General features: G+C 47.5%; 1 protein-coding gene across 1 annotated transcript in view; it reads left to right on the top strand.

Annotated features, from left to right (window-relative positions):
* The window catches only part of PPM1K (protein phosphatase, Mg2+/Mn2+ dependent 1K), a 78,927-nt gene extending 59,289 nt beyond the window's left edge, over positions 1 to 19,638 (top strand). The window contains exons 6-7 of the mRNA XM_030190672.1: positions 13,079 to 13,213; positions 16,391 to 19,638. Of these exons, the coding sequence (XP_030046532.1) occupies positions 13,079 to 13,213; positions 16,391 to 16,522 (267 nt within the window). The 3' untranslated portion in view covers positions 16,523 to 19,638. The remainder of the gene's footprint in view (positions 1 to 13,078; positions 13,214 to 16,390) is intronic.
* Positions 19,639 to 20,084: the final 446 nt, after the last annotated feature.

Raw genomic sequence — 20,084 nt, 5'->3', positions numbered from 1 at the left:
GTGGTTGAGTCTATCAGCTGCTTCCAGGTCACAGTCTCAAGATCATACCTGGTTGAACTTGGAGCTTGGCTCCGCAGCCCCTAGTTGCCTTCCTTAGTGCCTCAGGTTGAGGCTTTGGCGTGGTCCTGAGGGATCTTTTCTGGAGGGTGCGGGTCCCCTTATCCTCTTCTTTCTTACCTGTTCACCTAGTTTGGGTGAGTCCCTCACAGGCTCCCTCTGCAGCTCCCAGGTGCTTAAATTCCCCCCAAATTGCCCTGGGCAGCCTTTGCCCCCTGTGTTAGAGAATAAGGTTTTTTTTTCTGCTTCTGTCTGTTTAAGAAGAAGAAGAAATAAAAGCAGAGCAGCCCTGAACAGGGAAATCTCCTACCTCTCTAGGTTGAGGGATTTCCCTTTAATTAAAGGAATTCCCTTAATTGGAAGCCCCAGACAGCCCAGCAGTATCCGGTTCTTGAGTCAAGTCCTTCCCCCGCTGAGGGACCTGCAGTCCCGATATCGGTGGGAACATCAACCATTTTGTCTCCTTTAGGCATTTTATCTCTTGCTGCTTCTCAGCAGCAGGAACCTGCCCCTTCCCTGATCTAAATCACCGTCAGTTTGCTGCACTGTCTGGAGTGGCTCCATTATTAAAAAGGAGCTCTCTTCCCCATCCAAAATCATGGGAGACTGCCTTAACTACATCACTTGCTGGCTGCAAACTCAGGGCAAGCAGTTGAACAATTATGTATTGTTTACAGAGCTCAACCACAGACGAGTTCTACAGCAGCCTGCACATATACTTTCTGCCACTGAAACCGTACTGAAATCCAGGTTTGGGTTTTGACTGAAAATGCCTGTGCACTTTTGCCTAAAACCCAAAACTGACTCCTCACTCTCTCCCCCCCACCCAGTCTCACCTGTAGGCCCTCCCTGGTGGTCTAGTGGTGTCCTTGGGGGCAGGAACAAACCCCATTCATTCCTGCCATGTGCTGCTCCGTTTGCAATGGCTACTACTACTTAACACTTCTATAGCGCTACAAGGCATACGCAGCGCTGTACAGCATACACGTAAAAAAAATGGCTGCCAAGACTTCGTAGCTTTGTGAGGCTCGATCCTGTCCTTGCTGGTTCCAATTGCAAAGTGACTGCCAGAACCTCCTGCACAGGGCAGGAACGGGTGGTGTTCGTTCCTGCCCCTGAAGACTCTACTAGACCACCAGGCCTGCCTAAGGTAGGCCCGGGGAGAGGCAGAGAGAAAGAGGGAGACTCTCCTCAGAAGAGGGACTTTTTTGGTCAGGTTTGGGGGTTTTACATTTACTGTTCAGTTTCTGCTGAAACCAAATGTCCAATTTCAGTCTCAGATTTGGTTTTGGCAGAAACCGAAAACCTTGGTTCACTCAGGCTCTAGCAGAGAGAAGGCTTCTGGGCTGGCCAGAGGCAGCCTGACTTTCATCTCTGTGGGTGAAGGGCAAATTTGGAAGGTGAGCAAGAGGCGCCAGACCTGGAGGGGGCAGGGAGAGATTTTCTGGACCTCTTTGGGGGAGGGGGGAGGGTAGCAGGGCAGAGAGAGAGAGAATGATGCTTAGGGCCCACCTAAAATGTCAGGTCTAACTAAACTAGTCAGTTTTTATGTGAACTGGATAACTGCAGTGCCATTTGTAGGCCTCAAATTAAGCATTACATACCTGTGTGATCTGTATCGCAGAGCTACACTATAAAATCACAACTGTCATCCAAAATGCTCTGTGCCCTCCCAACCCCCCCCCCCCCCCCCCCCCCAAAGAAATTCCTTCTACCTTCCTTCTGCAGCCAGGAAGACTGCATCAACTGTAGATCCTTCATTCTCTTCCTCTTGTTCTTCTCTGGAAGGTGAATAAAATTATTCTCTTTGAGATTAAGGCTGAGGGTGAGTGTGGATACCGCCTTTTTGGCCTCTTTTACTTGGATGCTTTCTTAAAGGGATAATGGCAGTGTCAGTCTATCCTGTCTTCCAAGAGGGTGTAAGAAACCCTATATACTACCAGTTAGTAGAGGGTCATGAAGAATCATGTGTAGGCCACTGAGAGATTTATCAAGACCCAGTTACCTTGCCATAGTGTTATGATCAAATTCACCCTAAAATATACCAAACCGAAGACATTTTTTCCCGCCTGTCGGTAATGGTTGTTATGCTCCCTTTTTATTTATTTTATTTTTTTGTTGACAACCCATAATTAAAGTGCCTCACCTGTGTAACTGTGGCGAACTCATCTTTAGAGAAAGCAAGGATGCTTACCTATCACAAGTTGTCTGTAAAGATGATTCTCCGAGGACAAGCAGGCTGCTTGTTCTCACGACTGGGTGACGTCCGCGGCAGCCCCCACCAACCGGAAGAAGCTTTGCGGGCGGTCCGCACGCAGGGCACGCCCACCGCGCATGCGCGGCCATCTTCCCGCCCGTGCGCGACCGTTCCCGCCAGTCTTGTTTTTTCCGCGCTGGAGAGAGTCGTGCGTCGCCGCTCTCTCTTGTCAGCCTCGGAAAACCGTCGCGTTTTTTCGCGAATTTTCTAGTTTTTTTGTTTCTGGACCCCGCGCGTTCCGGACCCTTTTCCTTTTTCTTAAAAAAAAAAAAGTGAACGCGCTTGTTTTTCCCTCGTTTTCTAGCGGGGGCGTCGCGTTGCGGCCTTGTGGCCGCGCGGTCGATTTATTTTTCGAGGTGTGATTTACCGCCACCATCGACGACTTTAATTTCGCCGACACGATTTTTCCGTCGATGTCCTCAAAGGTCCCGAGTGGATTTAAGAAGTGTGGTCGGTGCGGCCGGCCTATCTCGCAGACCGACACCCACGCTTGGTGCCTCCAGTGCCTCGGGCTGGAGCACAATATCAAGTCGTGTTCTTTGTGTCTTGGTCTCCGGAAACGGACTCAGGTTGCGAGGCAAGTTCTACGGGACCGTCTTTTTGGAACTTGCGCCGGCCCCTCGACGTCGACCTCGACGGCATCGGTATCGACGGCTGGTTCTTCGGTACCGGTATCGATGCCCGCGAAATCGGCACCGATGGCATCGACCCCAGGAGCACAGGTCCCGTCGGCCCGCCGGTCCTCCGGTGAGGGTAGGGGTGAGAGGCTGCGTGGGCAATCGGCCCCGGTCACTCCCTCGGCCCATGGCCCTCGGGACCGAACACTGTCTGACTCGGGACCGAGGGGGATCGACCTCCTCCTCCTCCATGCCACCTGGCACCGAAAAAATCAAAGAAGCACCGTCATCGGTCGCCTTCGATGCGTCCGGCTCTCTGTGCCGGCGAGGAGTCGACGCCGAAGCGTCCGCGTCGAGAGGAGAGATCCCCTTCGGTAGTGGAGGTACCGATGCGTCAGGGTCCCAGCACTTCGGTGCAGTCTCCTGGACCCGAGCAGCTTCCGGCACCGGCACCTCTACCGGCCCCCCCCATCTTTCCCGTCAGCGGGCCTGGACGAGTGCCTCCGAGCCATCCTTCCAGGGATCCTGGAAGGGCTGATGTGCCAGGCTGTGCCGGCGCCGGGGGTGCTTGCGCCCTCGGCGCCGTTGACTGGCGCTGGCGAGCTCTAGCCCGGTGCCGGGGGTGTCGACACCGCCGCCGCTTGCGGCGCCGGTCTCAACCGCAACGCAGGTGGAGTCCCCGTCGACATCGATGGAGGGAGCTTCGTCCCCGCCGGCGCGGGAGTCCACCGCTCGACGACACCGAGGCCTCGGTGCCTCGACGTCGAGCTGGGCCCGGTTAAGGACTCAGCTACATGAGCTTATGTCCGATACCGAGGAAGAGGCCTCGTGGGGGGAAGAGGAGGACCCCAGATATTTCTCCTCAGAGGAGTCTGCGGGTCTTCCCTCGGACCCCACGCCTTCACCGGAGAGGAAGCTCTCGCCTCCTGAGAGCCTCTCCTTTGCCTCCTTTGTAAGGGACATGTCTATTTGCATTCCCTTCCCCGTGGTCTCTGTGGATGAGCCGAGGGCTGAGATGCTCGAGGTCCTCGACTATCCATCACCACCTAGAGAGTCCTCCATGGTGCCGTTGCACAATGTCCTCAAGGAGACACTGCTTCGGAACTGGATGAGACCATTATCTAATTCCATCATTCCCAAGAAAGCAGAGTCCCAGTACAGAATCCACTCGGACCCAGAGTTAATGCGGCCCCAATTGCCCCATGACTCGGCGGTCGTGGATTCTGCTCTCAAGAGGGCACGGAGTTCGAGGGATACCGCCTCGGCGCCCCCGGGGCGGGAGTCTCGCACTCTGGAATCATTTGGGAGGAAGGCCTACCAATCCTCCATGCTCGTGACCCGCATCCAGTCGTACCAGCTCTACACGAGCATCCACATGCGGAACAATGTGAAGCAACTGGCGGACCTGGTCGATAAGCTCCCGCCGGAGCAGTCCAGGCCTTTTCAGGAGGTGGTCAGGCAGCTGACGGCGTGCAGAAAGTTCCTGTCCAGGGGTATCTATGACACCTGTGACGTGGCATCTCGTGCTGCGGCCCAAGGTATAGTGATGTGCAGGCTCTCATGGCTGCGTGCCTCTGACCTGGACAACCGCACCCAGCAGAGACTGGCCGACGTCCCTTGCCGGGGGGATAATATTTTTGGTGAGAAGGTCGAGCAGCTGGTGGACCAACTGCATCAGCGGGAAACCGCCCTCGACAAGCTCTCCCACCGGGCGCCTTCAGCACCCACCTCAGCAGGTGGACGTTTTTCCCGGGCCCGGCAGGCTGTGCCCTATTCTTTTGCAAAGCGTAGGTACACCCAGCCGGCCCGAAGGCCTCGTCAGGCACAGGGACAGCCCCAGCGCGCTCGTTCTCGTCAACAGCGTGCGCCTAAGCAGCCCCCTGCGCCTCCACAGCAAAAGCCGGGGACGGGCTTTTGACTGGATCCATGGGAACATAGCCGCCCTCAAAGTGTCCGTACCGGACGATCTGCCGGTCGGAGGGAGGTTAAAATTTTTTCACCAAAGGTGGCCTCTCATAACCTCCGACCAGTGGGTTCTCCAAATAGTGCGGTGCGGATACGCCCTGAATTTGGCCTCCCTGCCACCAAATTGTCCTCCGGGAGCTCAATCCTTCAGCTCCCATCACAAGCAGGTACTTGCAGAGGAACTCTCCGCCCTTCTCAGCGCCAATGCGGTCGAGCCCATACCACCCGGGCAGGAAGGGCAGGGATTCTATTCCAGGTACTTCCTTGTGGAAAAGAAAACAGGGGGGATGCGTCCCATCCTAGACCTCAGAGGCCTGAACAAATTCCTGGTCAAAGAAAAGTTCAGGATGCTTTCCTTGGGCACCCTTCTGCCAATGATTCAGAAAAACGATTGGCTATGTTCCCTGGATTTAAAGGACGCATACACTCACATCCCGATACTGCTAGCTCACAGACAGTATCTCAGATTCCGCCTGGGCGCACGGCACTTTCAGTATTGTGTGCTGCCCTTTGGGCTCGCCTCTGCCCCACGAGTGTTTACAAAGTGCCTCGTGGTGGTAGCGGCGTACCTACGCAAGCTGGGAGTGCACGTGTTCCCATATCTCGAAGATTGGCTGGTCAAGAACACCTCGGAGGCGGGAGCCCTCCGGTCTATGCAGTGCACTATTCAACTTCTGGAGCTGCTGGGGTTTGTGATAAATTACCCAAAGTCCCATCTCCAGCCAACACAGTCTCTGGAATTCATAGGAGCTCTGCTGAATACCCAGACGGCTCAGGCCTTCCTTCCCGAAGCGAGGGCCCACAACCTTTTGTCCCTAGCTTCGCAGACCAGAGCGTCTCAGCAGGTCACAGCTCGGCAGATGTTGAGACTTCTGGGTCATATGGCCTCCACAGTTCATGTGACTCCCATGGCTCGTCTTCACATGAGATCTGCTCAATGGACCCTAGCTTCCCAGTGGTTTCAAGCCACCGGGAATCTAGAAGATGTCATCCGCCTCTCCACCAGTTGCCGCACTTCACTGCTCTGGTGGACCATCCGGACCAATTTGACCCTGGGACGTCCATTCCAAATTCCGCAGCCCACGAAAGTGCTGACGACGGATGCATCTCACCTGGGGTGGGGAGCTCATGTTGATGGGCTTCACACCCAGGGTCTGTGGTTCCCTCCAGGAAAAGGATCTGCAGATCAACCTCCTGGAGCTCCGAGCGATCTGGAACGCACTGAAGGCTTTCAGAGATCGGCTGTCCTACCAAATTATCCAAATTCGGACAGACAATCAGGTTGCAATGTATTACACCAACAAGCAGGGGGGCACCGGATCTCGCCCCTTGTGTCAGGAAGTCGTCGGGATGTGGCGTTGGGCTTGCCAGTTTGGCATGCTCCTCCAAGCCACATACCTGGCAGGTGTAAACAACAGTCTGGCCGACAGACTAAGCAGAGTCATGCAACCGCACGAGTGGTCGCTTCATTCCAGAGTGGTACGCAAGATCTTCCGAGAGTGGGGCACCCCCTCGGTGGACCTTTTCGCCTCTCAGACCAACCACAAGCTGCCTCTGTTCTGTTCCAGACTACAGGCACACGGCAGGCTAGCGTCGGATGCCTTTCTCCTCCATTGGGGGACCGGCCTCCTGTATGCTTATCCTCCCATACCTTTGGTGGGGAAGACCTTACTGAAGCTCAAGCAAGACCACGGCACCATGATTCTGATAGCGCCCTTTTGGCCCCGTCAGATCTGGTTCCCTCTTCTTCTGGAGTTGTCCTCAGAAGAACCGTGGAGATTGGAGTGTTTTCCGACTCTCATTTCGCAGAACGATGGAGCGTTGCTGCACCCCAACCTTCAGTCCCTGGCTCTCACGGCCTGGATGTTGAGGGCGTAGACTTCACTGCGTTGGGTCTGTCTGAGGGTGTCTCCCGTGTCTTGCTTGCCTCTAGGAAGGATTCCACTAAAAAGAGTTACTTCTTCAAGTGGAGGAGGTTTGTCGTTTGGTGTGAGAGCAAGGCCCTAGAACCTCGTTCTTGCCCTGCACAGAACCTGCTTGAATATCTTCTGCACTTATCAGAGTCTGGCCTAAAGACCAACTCAGTAAGGAATCACCTTAGTGCGATTAGTGCTTACCATTATCGTGTGGAAGGTAAAGCCATCTCTGGAGAGCCTTTAGTCGTTCGATTCATGAGAGGCTTGCTTTTGTCAAAGCCCCCTATCAAGCCTCCTGCAGTGTCATGGGATCTCAACGTCATCCTCACCCAGCTGATGAAACCTCCTTTTGAGCCACTGAATACCTGCCATCTGAAGTACTTGACCTGGAAGGTCATTTTCTTGGTGGCAGTTACTTCAGCTCGTAGGGTCAGTGAGCTTCAAGCCCTGGTAGCTCATGCTCCATATACCAAATTTCATCACAACAGAGTAGTGCTCCGCACCCACCCAAAGTTCCTGCTGAAGGTGGTGTCGGAGTTCCATCTTAACCAGTCAATTGTCTTGCCAACATTCTTCCCCAGGCCGCATACCCGCCCTGCTGAACGTCAGTTGCACACATTGGACTGCAAGAGAGCATTGGCCTTCTACTTGGAGCGGACACAGCCCCACAGACAGTCCGCCCAATTGTTTATTTCTTTCGACCCTAACAGGCTAGGGGTCGCTATCGGGAAACGCACCATCTCCAATTGGCTAGCAGATTGCATTTCCTTCACTTACGCCCAGGCTGGGCTGGCTCTTGAGGGTCATGTCACGGCTCATAGTGTTAGAGCCATGGCAGCGTCAGTGGCCCACTTGAAGTCAGCCACTATTGAAGAGATTTGCAAGGCTGCGACGTGGTCATCTGTCCACACATTCACATCACATTACTGCCTCCAGCAGGATACCCGACGCGACAGTCGGTTCGGGCAGTCGGTGCTGCAGAATCTGTTTGGGGTGTAAATCCAACTCCACCCTCCAGGACCCGAATTTATTCTGGTCAGGCTGCACTCTCAGTTAGTTGTTCTTCGTATGTCAATTTCTGTTATACCCTCGCCGTTGCGAGGTTCAATTGACCTGGGTTCTTGTTTTGAGTGAGCCTGAGAGCTAGGGATACCCCAGTCGTGAGAACAAGCAGCCTGCTTGTCCTCGGAGAAAGTGAATGATACATACCTGTAGCAGGTGTTCTCCGAGGACAGCAGGCTGATTGTTCTCACCTACCCTCCCTCCTCCCCTTTGGAGTTGCGTTTTCATCTTTTTGCTTGTCATTCAACTGGCGGGAACGGTCGCGCACGGGCGGGAAGACGGCCGCGCATGCGCGGTGGGCGTGCCCTGCGTGCGGACCGCCCGCGAAGCTTCTTCCGGTTGGTGGGGGCTGCCGCGGACGTCACCCAGTCGTGAGAACAATCAGCCTGCTGTCCTCGGAGAACACCTGCTACAGGTATGTATCATTCACTCAGTTCACCAGTCATACACATGCATTCTCCCCCATTCACACCCTTTTTAGGGTTTTTACCTCAGATTTAGTAAGTTGCAGGTTTGCTGTAGCATAAGAGCTTACATGCCTGGACAGGGGGAAGCTTTTAGGCCTTTCCAGAAAGTTCTGCAAGAATCTGGCACCAAATGTAAAATGACCCATGTATATAATTGGTTTTCTTCAAAAACAGTATGTTAAAAGTAAGCAACTTTTATTCTTTTTAGAAACAAAAACTTTCCGAGCACTGAATGTTATCACTACCTTGTTTTGTGGTACACGTCTAGCATCCAGTCCTAAACTGTAGCTGTCTGTTGTTGAGCTAGTGTAAAGCACTAATATCAGCACTTTTACCTCTGAATAGCCAAAGAGTAGTTAATTATTTTAATTTTATTCTAAGATGTGCTTTCCTTCATCACAGATGATTTGCTCTAATTTTTTTGTGATTTAACAACCCCAATATTTTAATTTTGGGAATTTATTTCAGCACCCAATTTTAAGATTCTCTTATCCTGTAATGCTTTTTTTTGTTCTTTCATTCATGTTGATACCAATATGTGCTTCTGGATATCATCAGTATGGAAAAGTCACACTTTACATTGACCCACAGCATTGGGAGCAGCTCAGTGGCTTAGCTAGGACTAAATAAGCTCCAGGCAGAAAAATTAAGTTGATCCCCCTAGAACACTATCACTCTATAAGTGATGGGTATGAGGGAATGCACATTTTCCAAAGCTGGCACATTACAGTTGATAAATTTAAGAAGAAAATATTTTTTTTTCTGTGAGGATAAGCAGGCATAATATTCTCACATATGGGTGATATCTTCCACGGAGCTCAGTGCAGACACTGCCAAGTGCACTGTCACTTTAAATCTTTAAGCCAGTACACCTATTGCGCTGTGTGGGTGATTTCCTGCCCAACGCTCGCACGTGAAACCAACAGTCTATCATTTTACTTGGAGCAGAGGGGTTGTTTTTTAAATCTCTCCTCAGCGTGTCAAACTCTTATCTTTTTGGTGCCTTCCTTTTTTTGAGATTTTTTTCTTCATATTCTTTTTTTTTTTCTGTATTTGTTTAAATTATACTGTTGCAAAACAGTGGGTTTCCAAGCCTGTAAACTGTATTATTTCATGAGGTGCATTTCCCTTGTTTGGCCAGCAGATGGTGACTGTCATTTTTTTGTAAAGCTGTTACAGAAGTGACAGTTTTTTCCTGCCAAAGCTGTGAGGTAATCTTTAGTCTCAGATAGGGAGAGGAGAGAGAAAGATCTCTTTACTGAGGCCCTGTGCAGTTATATTTTATAACCTGTGAGCTATATTTCCTGAACTCCACAGGTACTACTTACTACTACTACTACTATTTATCATTTCTAAAGCGTTACTAGATGTATGCAGCGCTGGGTAGTAAACAAATGTTTAGTTAGTTTTAATATTGTTACCTGTTTCATTTACCTGTTATTGTTGCTATATTTTCACCATTTTTCTCTCTTACCATTCACTGTTCAATTTCCTGACAGTAAACCTTATTAGTTTATTGACTCTGCTGTCCTGGACTGACTAAGAATCCTGGTGATTTGTATTTTGGTCTAAGGGTGCTTTCTGGGAACTGTGGGACCCCTAGGATTGTGGCCCCAGTGTCCTTAGAAACCACCGGGGAAATAATGTGGGCGGGAGACTTGCCCAGAGGCCAGTGGGACCCAGCAGGCGGGTGGAATGGTATACCAGTGTAGAGCATATGTGCAGGTGGTAGCAGTGCTGGGACAGACCCTTTAGGTAGTCGCAAGGTTAACCTCCCTGGTGGGCTGTAGACATTTCATGACATATACACTGTTTCCATTTTTCAATTTTCGTCCATTTGGGGCCTCTCAGCCCTTTTTTTGCCCAGGAATCATCGACCATTTTTGATACGTGACTACTCGAGCTCCCTGGGCCATATAGCCTTTTGACCTAGCATTGGCTGTTTTTTCCCTCCATGTCAGTGAAGGTGCCAACTTCCCTTACTGTTTTAGTTTCCCCTTCCCTCCTTCCCTCTCCCCCCACACTTTTAAGTTTTGTTTTTTTCTCATGCTCCCATGTTCTACTTAGGCCTGAGCTCCGGTCTGGATTTTTTTCCCTCTATTTTTTCTGGTGATTTGCCTCTTTTTGATATCATCATCAAGTCATTTGATTTGGCCATGGCTGTTTTTTCTCCCCTGTCATCACAGGTTCCCAGTGGCTTCAAGCGCTGTGCTCAATGCAATTGGACCATCTCTAGAAAAGACACCCATTCTTGGTGTCTCCAGTGTTTGGGGCCTGAACATATACCCCATCCAGCTGTCTTCTTTGCCCGTGTATACAGAAAAGAACCCGGCTGTCGAGAGATGCTCAGAGAGAGAAAAGTTTTGGAGCCCAGTCTGAATTGTCGATGTCTGCATCAACATTGGTGTCAGCTCTTGCACCGGCATCTGGTGCATCAGTCCCCATGGCTGCTAGACTTATGTCTAACACTGGGAGTGGGCATGCATTGAACAGGCCTCGATGTCAGCCGGTTAGCATCGGACCCAACACAGAGGGCACATGGAGATTTGACATCCTCATCAGCACTGAGGAGTGTCGATGCTTGGCATTGAGCGGAGGCCAAGAAGCACAAACGTTGATCCCCCTTGACACATGGTGCCGGAAGCACCGGGGCTTTGGGAGTTCCGGTCCCCAAGAAGTGTCTGCACCAGGAGAAGCGCTCTCCCTCCATTGAGGAGGTGCTGGTGCAGGGGTTTCCATGCAGCCAGGACCAGTCACCTGCAGTGACCCAGATGGTTCAGGAGGCTGTCTCTGACCTCATGCCACAGCCTTTCCCATTGTCAGCCTTCGATGAACGCATCCGGGCCATGCTCCAGGAGCATCTAGCGGGATTTCTCCAATCGAGTGCATTGGCATCTGGGGTGCTTGCACCAGTCATGCCTCTGCCTACTGCTCCGCAAGGCACTCGGCTTGTGTGAGGTCTCTGACACATGTGCAGTGCCGGTGCCTACAGCCATCAATGCTGGCAGTCTCTCTGAGTCGATGGAGGAAGTTTCACTGGAGTTGAGGGTGGAGCCTACATCTTGACATCCTTGTAGACAAGGACATAGTTCCTCTTTGTTGAGGCAGGCTCGGTCTTGGCCCTGCTATGAGGAGTTATATGCTGATACTGATATGGAGTGCTCATGGGCGTCTGAGGAGGATCCATGGTACTTCTCGGAAGAGGAGTCCTATGGTATCCTTTCTGACCCGTCTCCACCCGAGAGCCTTTACTTCCCAGATTTTGTCAAGGAGATGGCGAATGCTATCTCTATTCATTTGGAGACAAAGGTCGAGGCCAGGGCTGAGATGTTCAAGGTACTGGATTACAACTTTCCTCTGAGAGAGGCTGTGATGGTCCCACTTCACAAGATCTTGCAAAACATTCAGGTGAAGAACTGGGAGTTCCCGCTGTCTGTTCCAATTCTCCCCAAGATGATGTATCAGATCCAAAGTTGTTCTGGGTTTGATGGACCACAGTTGTCTCATCATTCCGTGGTGGTGGAATCCGCACTCAAAAGATCCTGGAGTTCTATAGGCTTTGCTCCAGTGCCCCCAAGCAGGGAAGTTCAAACCCTGAATTTTTTGGGGCGGAAGATGTGGATAGTATGACTGATTTGATGGACTCTCTCCCACCGGAGCAGGCCGAATCTCTTCACCAGCTGGTGTGGAAGATTTTGGGGTCCCCGGGCCAGCAGGGGTTGTCCCAGGTCTCAACCACACTCGCCTCTGGTGGAGGATAACACCCACCCACACTCTTGTGGAAGGATAACCTTGCAATAATACACTTACACTCCGGAAGTTTCCTCACAATTCTTCTCAGGTTTATTTAGCAAGCAGAGAAACTACACTGGGTCTTTCCCTCTGACCCATCCTGCCCTTACGAAAACAGGAAGTTGGGTCAGAGGGGAAAGGCCCAGTGCAGGCCAGAGGCAGCCTATGAATAAGTCTGCCACTGGCACTGTAGCACAGAAGACTTGCTTACATCTGAAAAGGTACACCAGGGGTGGAGAGTGAGAGTGAGCCGCAGATAGGGCCATGAGGGGAGGCAGAGACACCAGACTGTGCAGGGGGAGAGAGTAGCCACAAGGGGAGGCCTTGGGGACCTTAAACCCTTCCTTTGGGCTCAGGACAGGGGATCTGGCATTTTCTTAAGCTGCAGAGAAAGAGAGAGGACGATTCTGGATAGGGGAGAGACTCTGGATGGGGAAGAGAGAGACAGAGACATGCAGATTGGGGGGGGGGGGGAGAGACAGAGACATGCTGAATAGGGGAAGAGAGACATGGATGGGGGGGTGATGAAGGAAGAGACAGATGGGTGATGTTGGATGTGGGGGGGGGGGGGGGGGGGAGAGACACTGGCTGAAATATTCTGTATTTGTTGATGAATAAATCAACAGAACTTGCCTGTTCAGCTCTTCTTTATTCTTTCTGAAATTTGAATTTTAAAAGTATTGCCTGAGAATCCAGAAAATCTGACTATCCAGAGTGACCCAATCCCTGGATTTTGTACTGTTCTGACTAACTTATTAAATAAATTATGGTCAATTCAGTGAGTGGAATTTTCCAATCTCCAGTGCATCTGCTACATAGATTTGTCCATGAATGTCTCTGTCAGAAATGGATTTCTCTTGGTTGTAGCACATGTCTTGTAAGAAGAAAACAGTATTTTCTGTTAAGAGAACATTTTTCAATGTGTCCACTTGTTTGAAATTGCAGCTGCATCTAGCAGATGATGCCTTTCTGGTTCTCACAACTGATGGAATCAACTTCATTGTGAACAGCCAAGAAATATGTGACATAATTAAACAGTGCCATGATCCGACTGAAGCAGCCCAAATCCTCACTGAGCAGGTACAGCTGGTGATTTTTGGATACGTTAGCAACCTTATGCATGCAGACTAATAGCATTGCAGTTAGCATGCTAATGTGTCTGGTTCAGTGTGTTTGTGTGTGTTTTTTGTTGTGCTCAGAGTCCTTCAATAAGTGCATACTTTTATAGGCCCTGTGTTGTGACAAATATGCAGGCACCTGTTTTTTGTTTTGTTTTTTTCTTAGAGCAGTGGTATTCAGTGGTAGTCTTTGAGAGTTGCAAACAGATCAGGTTTTCAGGATCCTCCCATCTATCTCATGCATGTTGTTTTTCAGGCTATTCCTAAAGAACTCATTTGTGGTTCTCAGGGACATATTTATAGGATTAACCATAAACAAAATGACTGTATACACTGTCTTTAACTAGAGCTATCAGCCAGTATATATTAATTGCATATCCTGTCTTTAAATTTAATATTTATTAAATTTTTGATATAACAGGAAATATAACAATGCTTAAAGACTGTAAAGCAGAAAATGAAAACACAGTACATAAAATAACCAGGCATAACCCTACAAGTCCACAAATGAGAAGAGAACTAAAAATTAAAAAGAAAAATGGAATGAATAGCTATTAATATCTGTCACATAATACCTTCAGTTATACCAGATGAGGCATCTTGACTTCCACCCTGTCTCACAAGTATGGTAGGTCTCTTGGCTCTGTGTAAAGAGGCCAGCAATTGACAGTTTCCTACTACTGTGTTTAATTAAACATTTTTTGGGTTACTTAAAAAGAAAAATGACCAAGGCAAAAACTCTGTGTTGAAATCACATGAATTCTCTAGTAACAGACTGAGGTTTGGAGGCCGCATCAGCAAATATATGCATCCTATGGCCATGAATAACGCTCTTAAAAATGTGTTTAACACTTGTTTACCTCTATCGGGAAAAGATCACCACTTTGTTTTATAATGAGAAATCCTCCAACTAAGCTCTTAAATCAATTTGCTCAAAAGTATCTAGACCCTCTTCAGTCCCCAAACTTCTCATCTAGGCCAGAACTTAATAAGCCTTGGATGTTTTGCATCTGGGTTCCAATTCATGCCCTACTATATCTAACATATGTTGTTTAAGAATTATATATGGAAAAATCATAGTACAGTAGGGGAAATTCATTCTCAATACATTTTCTAATTTCTCTACTTACTGTCAAGCATTGTATAACTCTTAACTAAAACATTGTTAGAGACTTCCAAAGATACATCTTTGTATACGTTTGATCCTGAACTGAGGCCTGGTATTCCCCACTAGCCCTTCCAAAGATAACATTTTCACAACTGTCCCCCTCCACAGAAAATCTACATAACTGGGACAAACAGCCAGATAATGTTGCCTCCATATTTCCAAATTGGACACCTAGGGAGGGAAAGAGCCCACATCACGTGAAATAGATGGAAGCACAACTGGTTGTAAGGATACCAAAGCACTACGATCACTTAAACTAGATGCACCATTAATTGGCCTTATTAGAGTATCTCCAGGTTCTCAGAAGCCAGAGGAATAATTTCCTATCCCCCCCCCCCCCCACAACCCCATGATGACATTGAAAAAACCCTGTCCTCCTTGGCCCTACCATTAGAGCTGAGGTACCCAGGATCCTTATAACAGCTAGAAGAGGAAGCACCATCAAGAGGGTTGGCGGGGGGGGGGGGGGGGGGGGGGTGAAGCAAGATGGCCTGGCCTCCAAGGGGGGGGGGGATTGTGTGGCATCGGAAAGGTTTCAAGGTAGCAGAAGCATCTTGCTGCCTGCCTGCTTCTCGGTCTGTCTCTCTCCCGCTCCTATGTGCCAGGACCCGGATGAGTGCAATAACCCGGGTCCCGGCACACAAGAGCAGGGGACGGCAGACCAAGGGAGGAGCAGACACAGGAAGGTAAGGGGGCGGGGGAGGTGGCCCGAGTGTGTGGAGGGTGTGGCACAGTGGCAGCCCAGGCAGGGGGGCCCTGCTGTGTCTCTCAACAGTCCTGAATGGAGTACTGGGCTTAGGGAGGCATGCTTCCCTGCTGAAACTCTAGGTAATCCACTGCCAAAACCACTCATGACATGAGTCCATTGTGCCCCGAGTGGCAGGCACTTTAATTCCCACTTGTTCCTTTATCTTCCCCTTCCCCATCCAATTTAAGGGAGAATGTTTCCTTAAGCTGTACTGTGTTTCCTGCCTCTTCTTCTTGCTGTGGTAAGGATCATGGATGCCTCATCTCCTAGCTCTGAGGGTGGGGGTAAGGAGGAGGGGAATTTGTTTGTTTCCAATGTCATTGTTGAAGGGGGTGTGGGAGGTTCTTCCTCTGACTTTAAGAGAACCTGGTGATACCGTGCTAATGAGTCTGATTCTGTGGTGCAAAGGGGATACCTAATATATAATCATATTGCACTGACCACCGGGTCCTGCTAATATTCAGCTGGGCTGGATAAGTGTCTTATCTGGTCCCACTGAATATTGGCTAGAATCTGGATAAGTGCCAGAAGCAAAGCATGCCCCAATATACCCCGGATATTCAGTGCTGGTGCCCAGACATAGCCCAGCATTGAATATCCGGGCCTAATTCAGCCTGCAGCTGTCAGCATTTGAAAACACGCTGACCACCGCTGGCTAAATATTGACCAGGTTGTTTTTAAACCCAAAACAGGGAAAAAAAAATTTTATATGCCATCAATAAGGCACCCTAACAACATTGCTCCTGAAATGAAAAATAATAAAATTAACGGAATGAAATGAAAATTCCTGTAAATGACATGGAAACCTAACAAAATGAAATGAAAAATTTTGGTCCATATACACTGAGTATATAGCCAGTATCCAGCCAGTAAGTATCATTATTCTGCAGTGGCTGGAATGCCTTCCCCTTGGGTGGAGGATACCAAGTTGACTCTTGCTGCTGTAGTGCTCTAGCAACTTCCTGGCCTAATGATTCAGTATTCAGCTAGTTTTAAAACTTGATTGACTAGCCATGCAGTAAATAGGTTACTTGTTTCCAAAGATGGAAGTTGTATTGTACTTGGGATTTCTAGTCAAATCAATTTCCCAAAATAAAAGCAATTTGATTATTAAAAATAGAGGTTTGCCAGCATGTTTTTTTTTCCCATAGGCTTGTTTAACTGCTCCCAGAGGTGTTCCAGTTGAATAAATTTGGTTTCTTTCTCTCTCCCTCTTTCTGCAGGCACTGCAGTATGGTACTGAAGATAACAGTACTGTCATCATAGTTCCATTTGCGGCATGGGGAAAGCACAAGAACTCAGAAGTCAGCTTTTCATTCAGCCGAAGCTTTGCCTCAAGTGGGAGATGGGCATGATGGCATCCGAAGTCTGTGTTCAGAGCTCTGCCATAAAGAAGTCCTGCGTAGAAGTTGCTTGTTATTGTTCTCCTTGTAGTCTTGTTTTATTATTTTAGATGTTGCCACTTTTGGTGCTTGGACCAATTTTACATTAACTACTATTACTCCTGCCACTTGATGCATAGCTGTTAGCTTACCCTGGCAGTGGCAGTAGAAGGGTAGTTGTCAAAACTGATAAGGGACTTTTTTCAACTCAAACAGCCGAGTCTACAGTATAAACCATTGCAACAGCTAAACTTTATTACTGGTTTCCCATCCACCTCAGTTTCAAAGTAGAACACTCCATGAGCCTGCACTATGAAATGAATTTACAACTGATTAGTTTGACTGATGGTAGTTGCATCATTTTGTGAATAATATTCAATGACAGCTACTAATGCTAATCATTTCTGCATCACCTTCAGATGTACCTAGTGCTGTACAGTAACGAGAGTTCTGCTTTGTAGTGCTTACAGTCTAGTTGAGACACAACCAAAATGAGGTACCTGAAAATCTCTTGGTTATAATAAAACTTAAAAATGATTAAAAAAATTGATTAATAACTGCTTCTTAATCTCAGAGGCACTAGACACCTCTTTCCCCTGTTCTCTGTAGGGTGTCAGTGCTTCAGACTAGCAGAGGGTAGATGTGGCTGAGGAGTTGTATGATACCAGCACTGTGCTTTTATGAATAATATTGTATTTAGCTTGAAGACATTTAAACTCACTGAATATGTATATCAGTTTCATAGATGTCACAACCAGGTGTTCTGTTGTTTGAATAATGTGCCCTGGGTATGTTTGCATTGTAGTATATCTAGTGCAGTATGGAGCCTATTCCTTCTTGATTCCTTGTTTTGTAAAATATAGCAATTCAGCATTCTTAAGTAACTATTTTTCCCCCACCAATAAGAATGCAACATAATGTAAAACAGGGCTTCTTGAAGCTCTCCTGTGGATCCCATAACCAGTCAGGTTTTCAGAATATCTACAATGAATATGCATATACTGGAGGTACAACCTATGCAAATTTATCTTATGCATACTTATTGAGAATATTTTGAAAACCTGACCAACTATGGAGTCCCCAGGAGAGACTTGGGAAGCCTTGATAAATCTTGTATTCCTGATCGTTTCTCTGTTGGTATAGTTGAAGCAGGGTGGCGCCATCTGCCCCACCATGGAAAAGGGTAGAAATAGAAGCCTCAATCATTCCAGGCTCCTCATTGCTTTGGCAGAGGTGTATAGGCAAAAGGCGCAAACCACCCTCGTGCTTGGTTTTCTCTTATTTCTCTGAGGACAATCAGGCTTTCATATTCTCACGTGGGTGACGTCATCCGACAGAGCACGGTGCGGACACTGACTATTGAGTACTAGAATTTTCTAGTAGCATCCTACCATGCGTGCTTTGGTGCCTTCTTGCCCAGTGTACAAGCTCGGGTACCTCAGTCTTTGTTTTTCTGCAGAGTTGAGAGGATGTGTCGCTGTCTTCTCTTCATAGCATGTGTTTTTCTCATTACAGTGCCTTCCTGTGCGGCTCTTTTTGTTCTTAGTTCTACAGTTTTATTTAGTAGTAGTAGTAGTAGTAGTATTTTCAGATCCTTCATTCCTGTTTTTTCCTTCTATTTTAGTAGTTTTTTTGGCACTTTACCTTTAGTTTTTGCAACTGGCTAGTTCCATTTTAGGCCGGAGCCCTGACTTCAGTTTGGACACTGCGCCTTTTTCTGTTCAAAATTGACACTTTCAACAGAATACTTTTTCATATCCTCGAATGCTACCTGTCATGTAAAAACTAGAGCTGTACCAAATAGCATATTTATTCAGCTGAATACGAATAATAGGCATTGAGCTGTAACATAACAATAAAAGAAGCAATGTGAAATCATAGATCAAGTGTTTATTTCAGTAGGATTTAGTATAGTAGAGCCCTGGATTATTTGTAGTTGAATTTAAATCACTATTCGGCTGAATTGAATACAAATATTTGGTTCAGACCTAGTAAAAAAACATTCTAAAAGCAAAGGTCTGTCATGAAGGACATTCTGAAGCCATAGACTGTTGATATTCACTCCCAGTGTTTGATGGCCATCAGGTCAGGTTTTCAGGATATTCCTACTACCCCACGGTATGCATATCTCTCATGCATATTCATTAGAAATATCCTGAAAACCTGATCTGTTGACTGCCCTTGAAGACTGGGAGTGAAAGCCAAGATCTTAGACTCATGTGATGGAGTTCCAAATCTATTTTCTGTCAAGGTTTCTGTTAGCCTCTTGTAAGGTCACAGAAGTAAAAAAAAAAAACCTTTCTTTTCATAGGACAGACCATGTTTCTCTGCACTGTATTATGATGTATATATGTATCTATGACTGTATATCTGTATATGTATATCATTTTTGTAAGTCTGCTACATGTGTTTGAAAAACTGAGTGTATATCATTGATACTGTATTCTTGTACACTTTGGGTCATTGAAGGAGGAACTTTCATACCCCATCTAATAATAGCCCTAACTTCAAACATCTTCCAGGCTGTGGTCATTAGTTAAAACAAGAACTAGGTTGGCAGTAATGCAGCTTCAGTCTGAGGTTTGTCTGGTGTATCAGTCCTACCCATTGTAGAGGGCATGAATTCAATTTGTCATGTGGTGTCAGTGGAACTCTGGATGAACAGAAAATCAAATATGCAGTATAGTTCAAATACTGGGCGTTGGGTGAATGTTGCATCACTATTTCACGGGGCAAGAAAGTTTTGTCTTAAAGTTGAAGTATTCTAATCAGAATCTGCTACTAGAATTATCTTTTAGTTCTTATAGAAGGATAAGGATTTTAAGCTCTCATAGCTCTTCAAAGATTTTAGTTGTTAACCCACTTCTAAAGAGGGTGTTAATTTTTGTTTATGTACACTGGCACAAAAATCAAAATGGTAACTGGGTTTCTTTGGGTCCCTACCCAGGCTTTGCTTAACCTCTGCATTTCAAAACTAATCTGATATTGCAGCCTATCATTAAAAAAAAAAAAACAAAGAGAGAGAGGGAGATTGTCATTCCTTTCTCGTACATTTGGTTTTATCTTAAGTTTTGTGCAACAATGGTAAACTTAAAACCATGACTTTTTAGAACAGTCTTTTTAACAAATGGTAAAACCATATTTTTAGTGTATACTTGTGCAATGCTGAATATGACGGCTGCAGAAAGTATCTAAGAAACTTGCCATCAAAGATGTTGAAGGGCATTCATAAGAATCTATATGGAGGAGATTGGCTAGAGCCCTGCCATAAAAGGGTATGATCTGGAATTTGAGAATAAACAATTGGTAATCAACCACAGTCTTAAGTTATTATCTTTTGAGCTAGAGATAAGTCTGATGTGATATACAGTATATAAAGGGATGTACAATTATGTTTTATGAGCAAAGGTGTTTTCTGTGGCTTCATTGTGCTCTTTGCCTCTTAAGTGGAAATTCTATAAAGGTGCGCCTAGAAGTAGGCTCCCCAATGCAGCTCACGGACCACCTATTCTGTTATGGCATCCAGGCACCCAGA

Source organism: Microcaecilia unicolor, chromosome 2, assembly GCF_901765095.1.
Source record: "Microcaecilia unicolor chromosome 2, aMicUni1.1, whole genome shotgun sequence".
NCBI classification, from domain to species: domain Eukaryota; kingdom Metazoa; phylum Chordata; class Amphibia; order Gymnophiona; family Siphonopidae; genus Microcaecilia; species Microcaecilia unicolor.
This window is presented reverse-complemented; position numbering and strand designations above follow the sequence as displayed.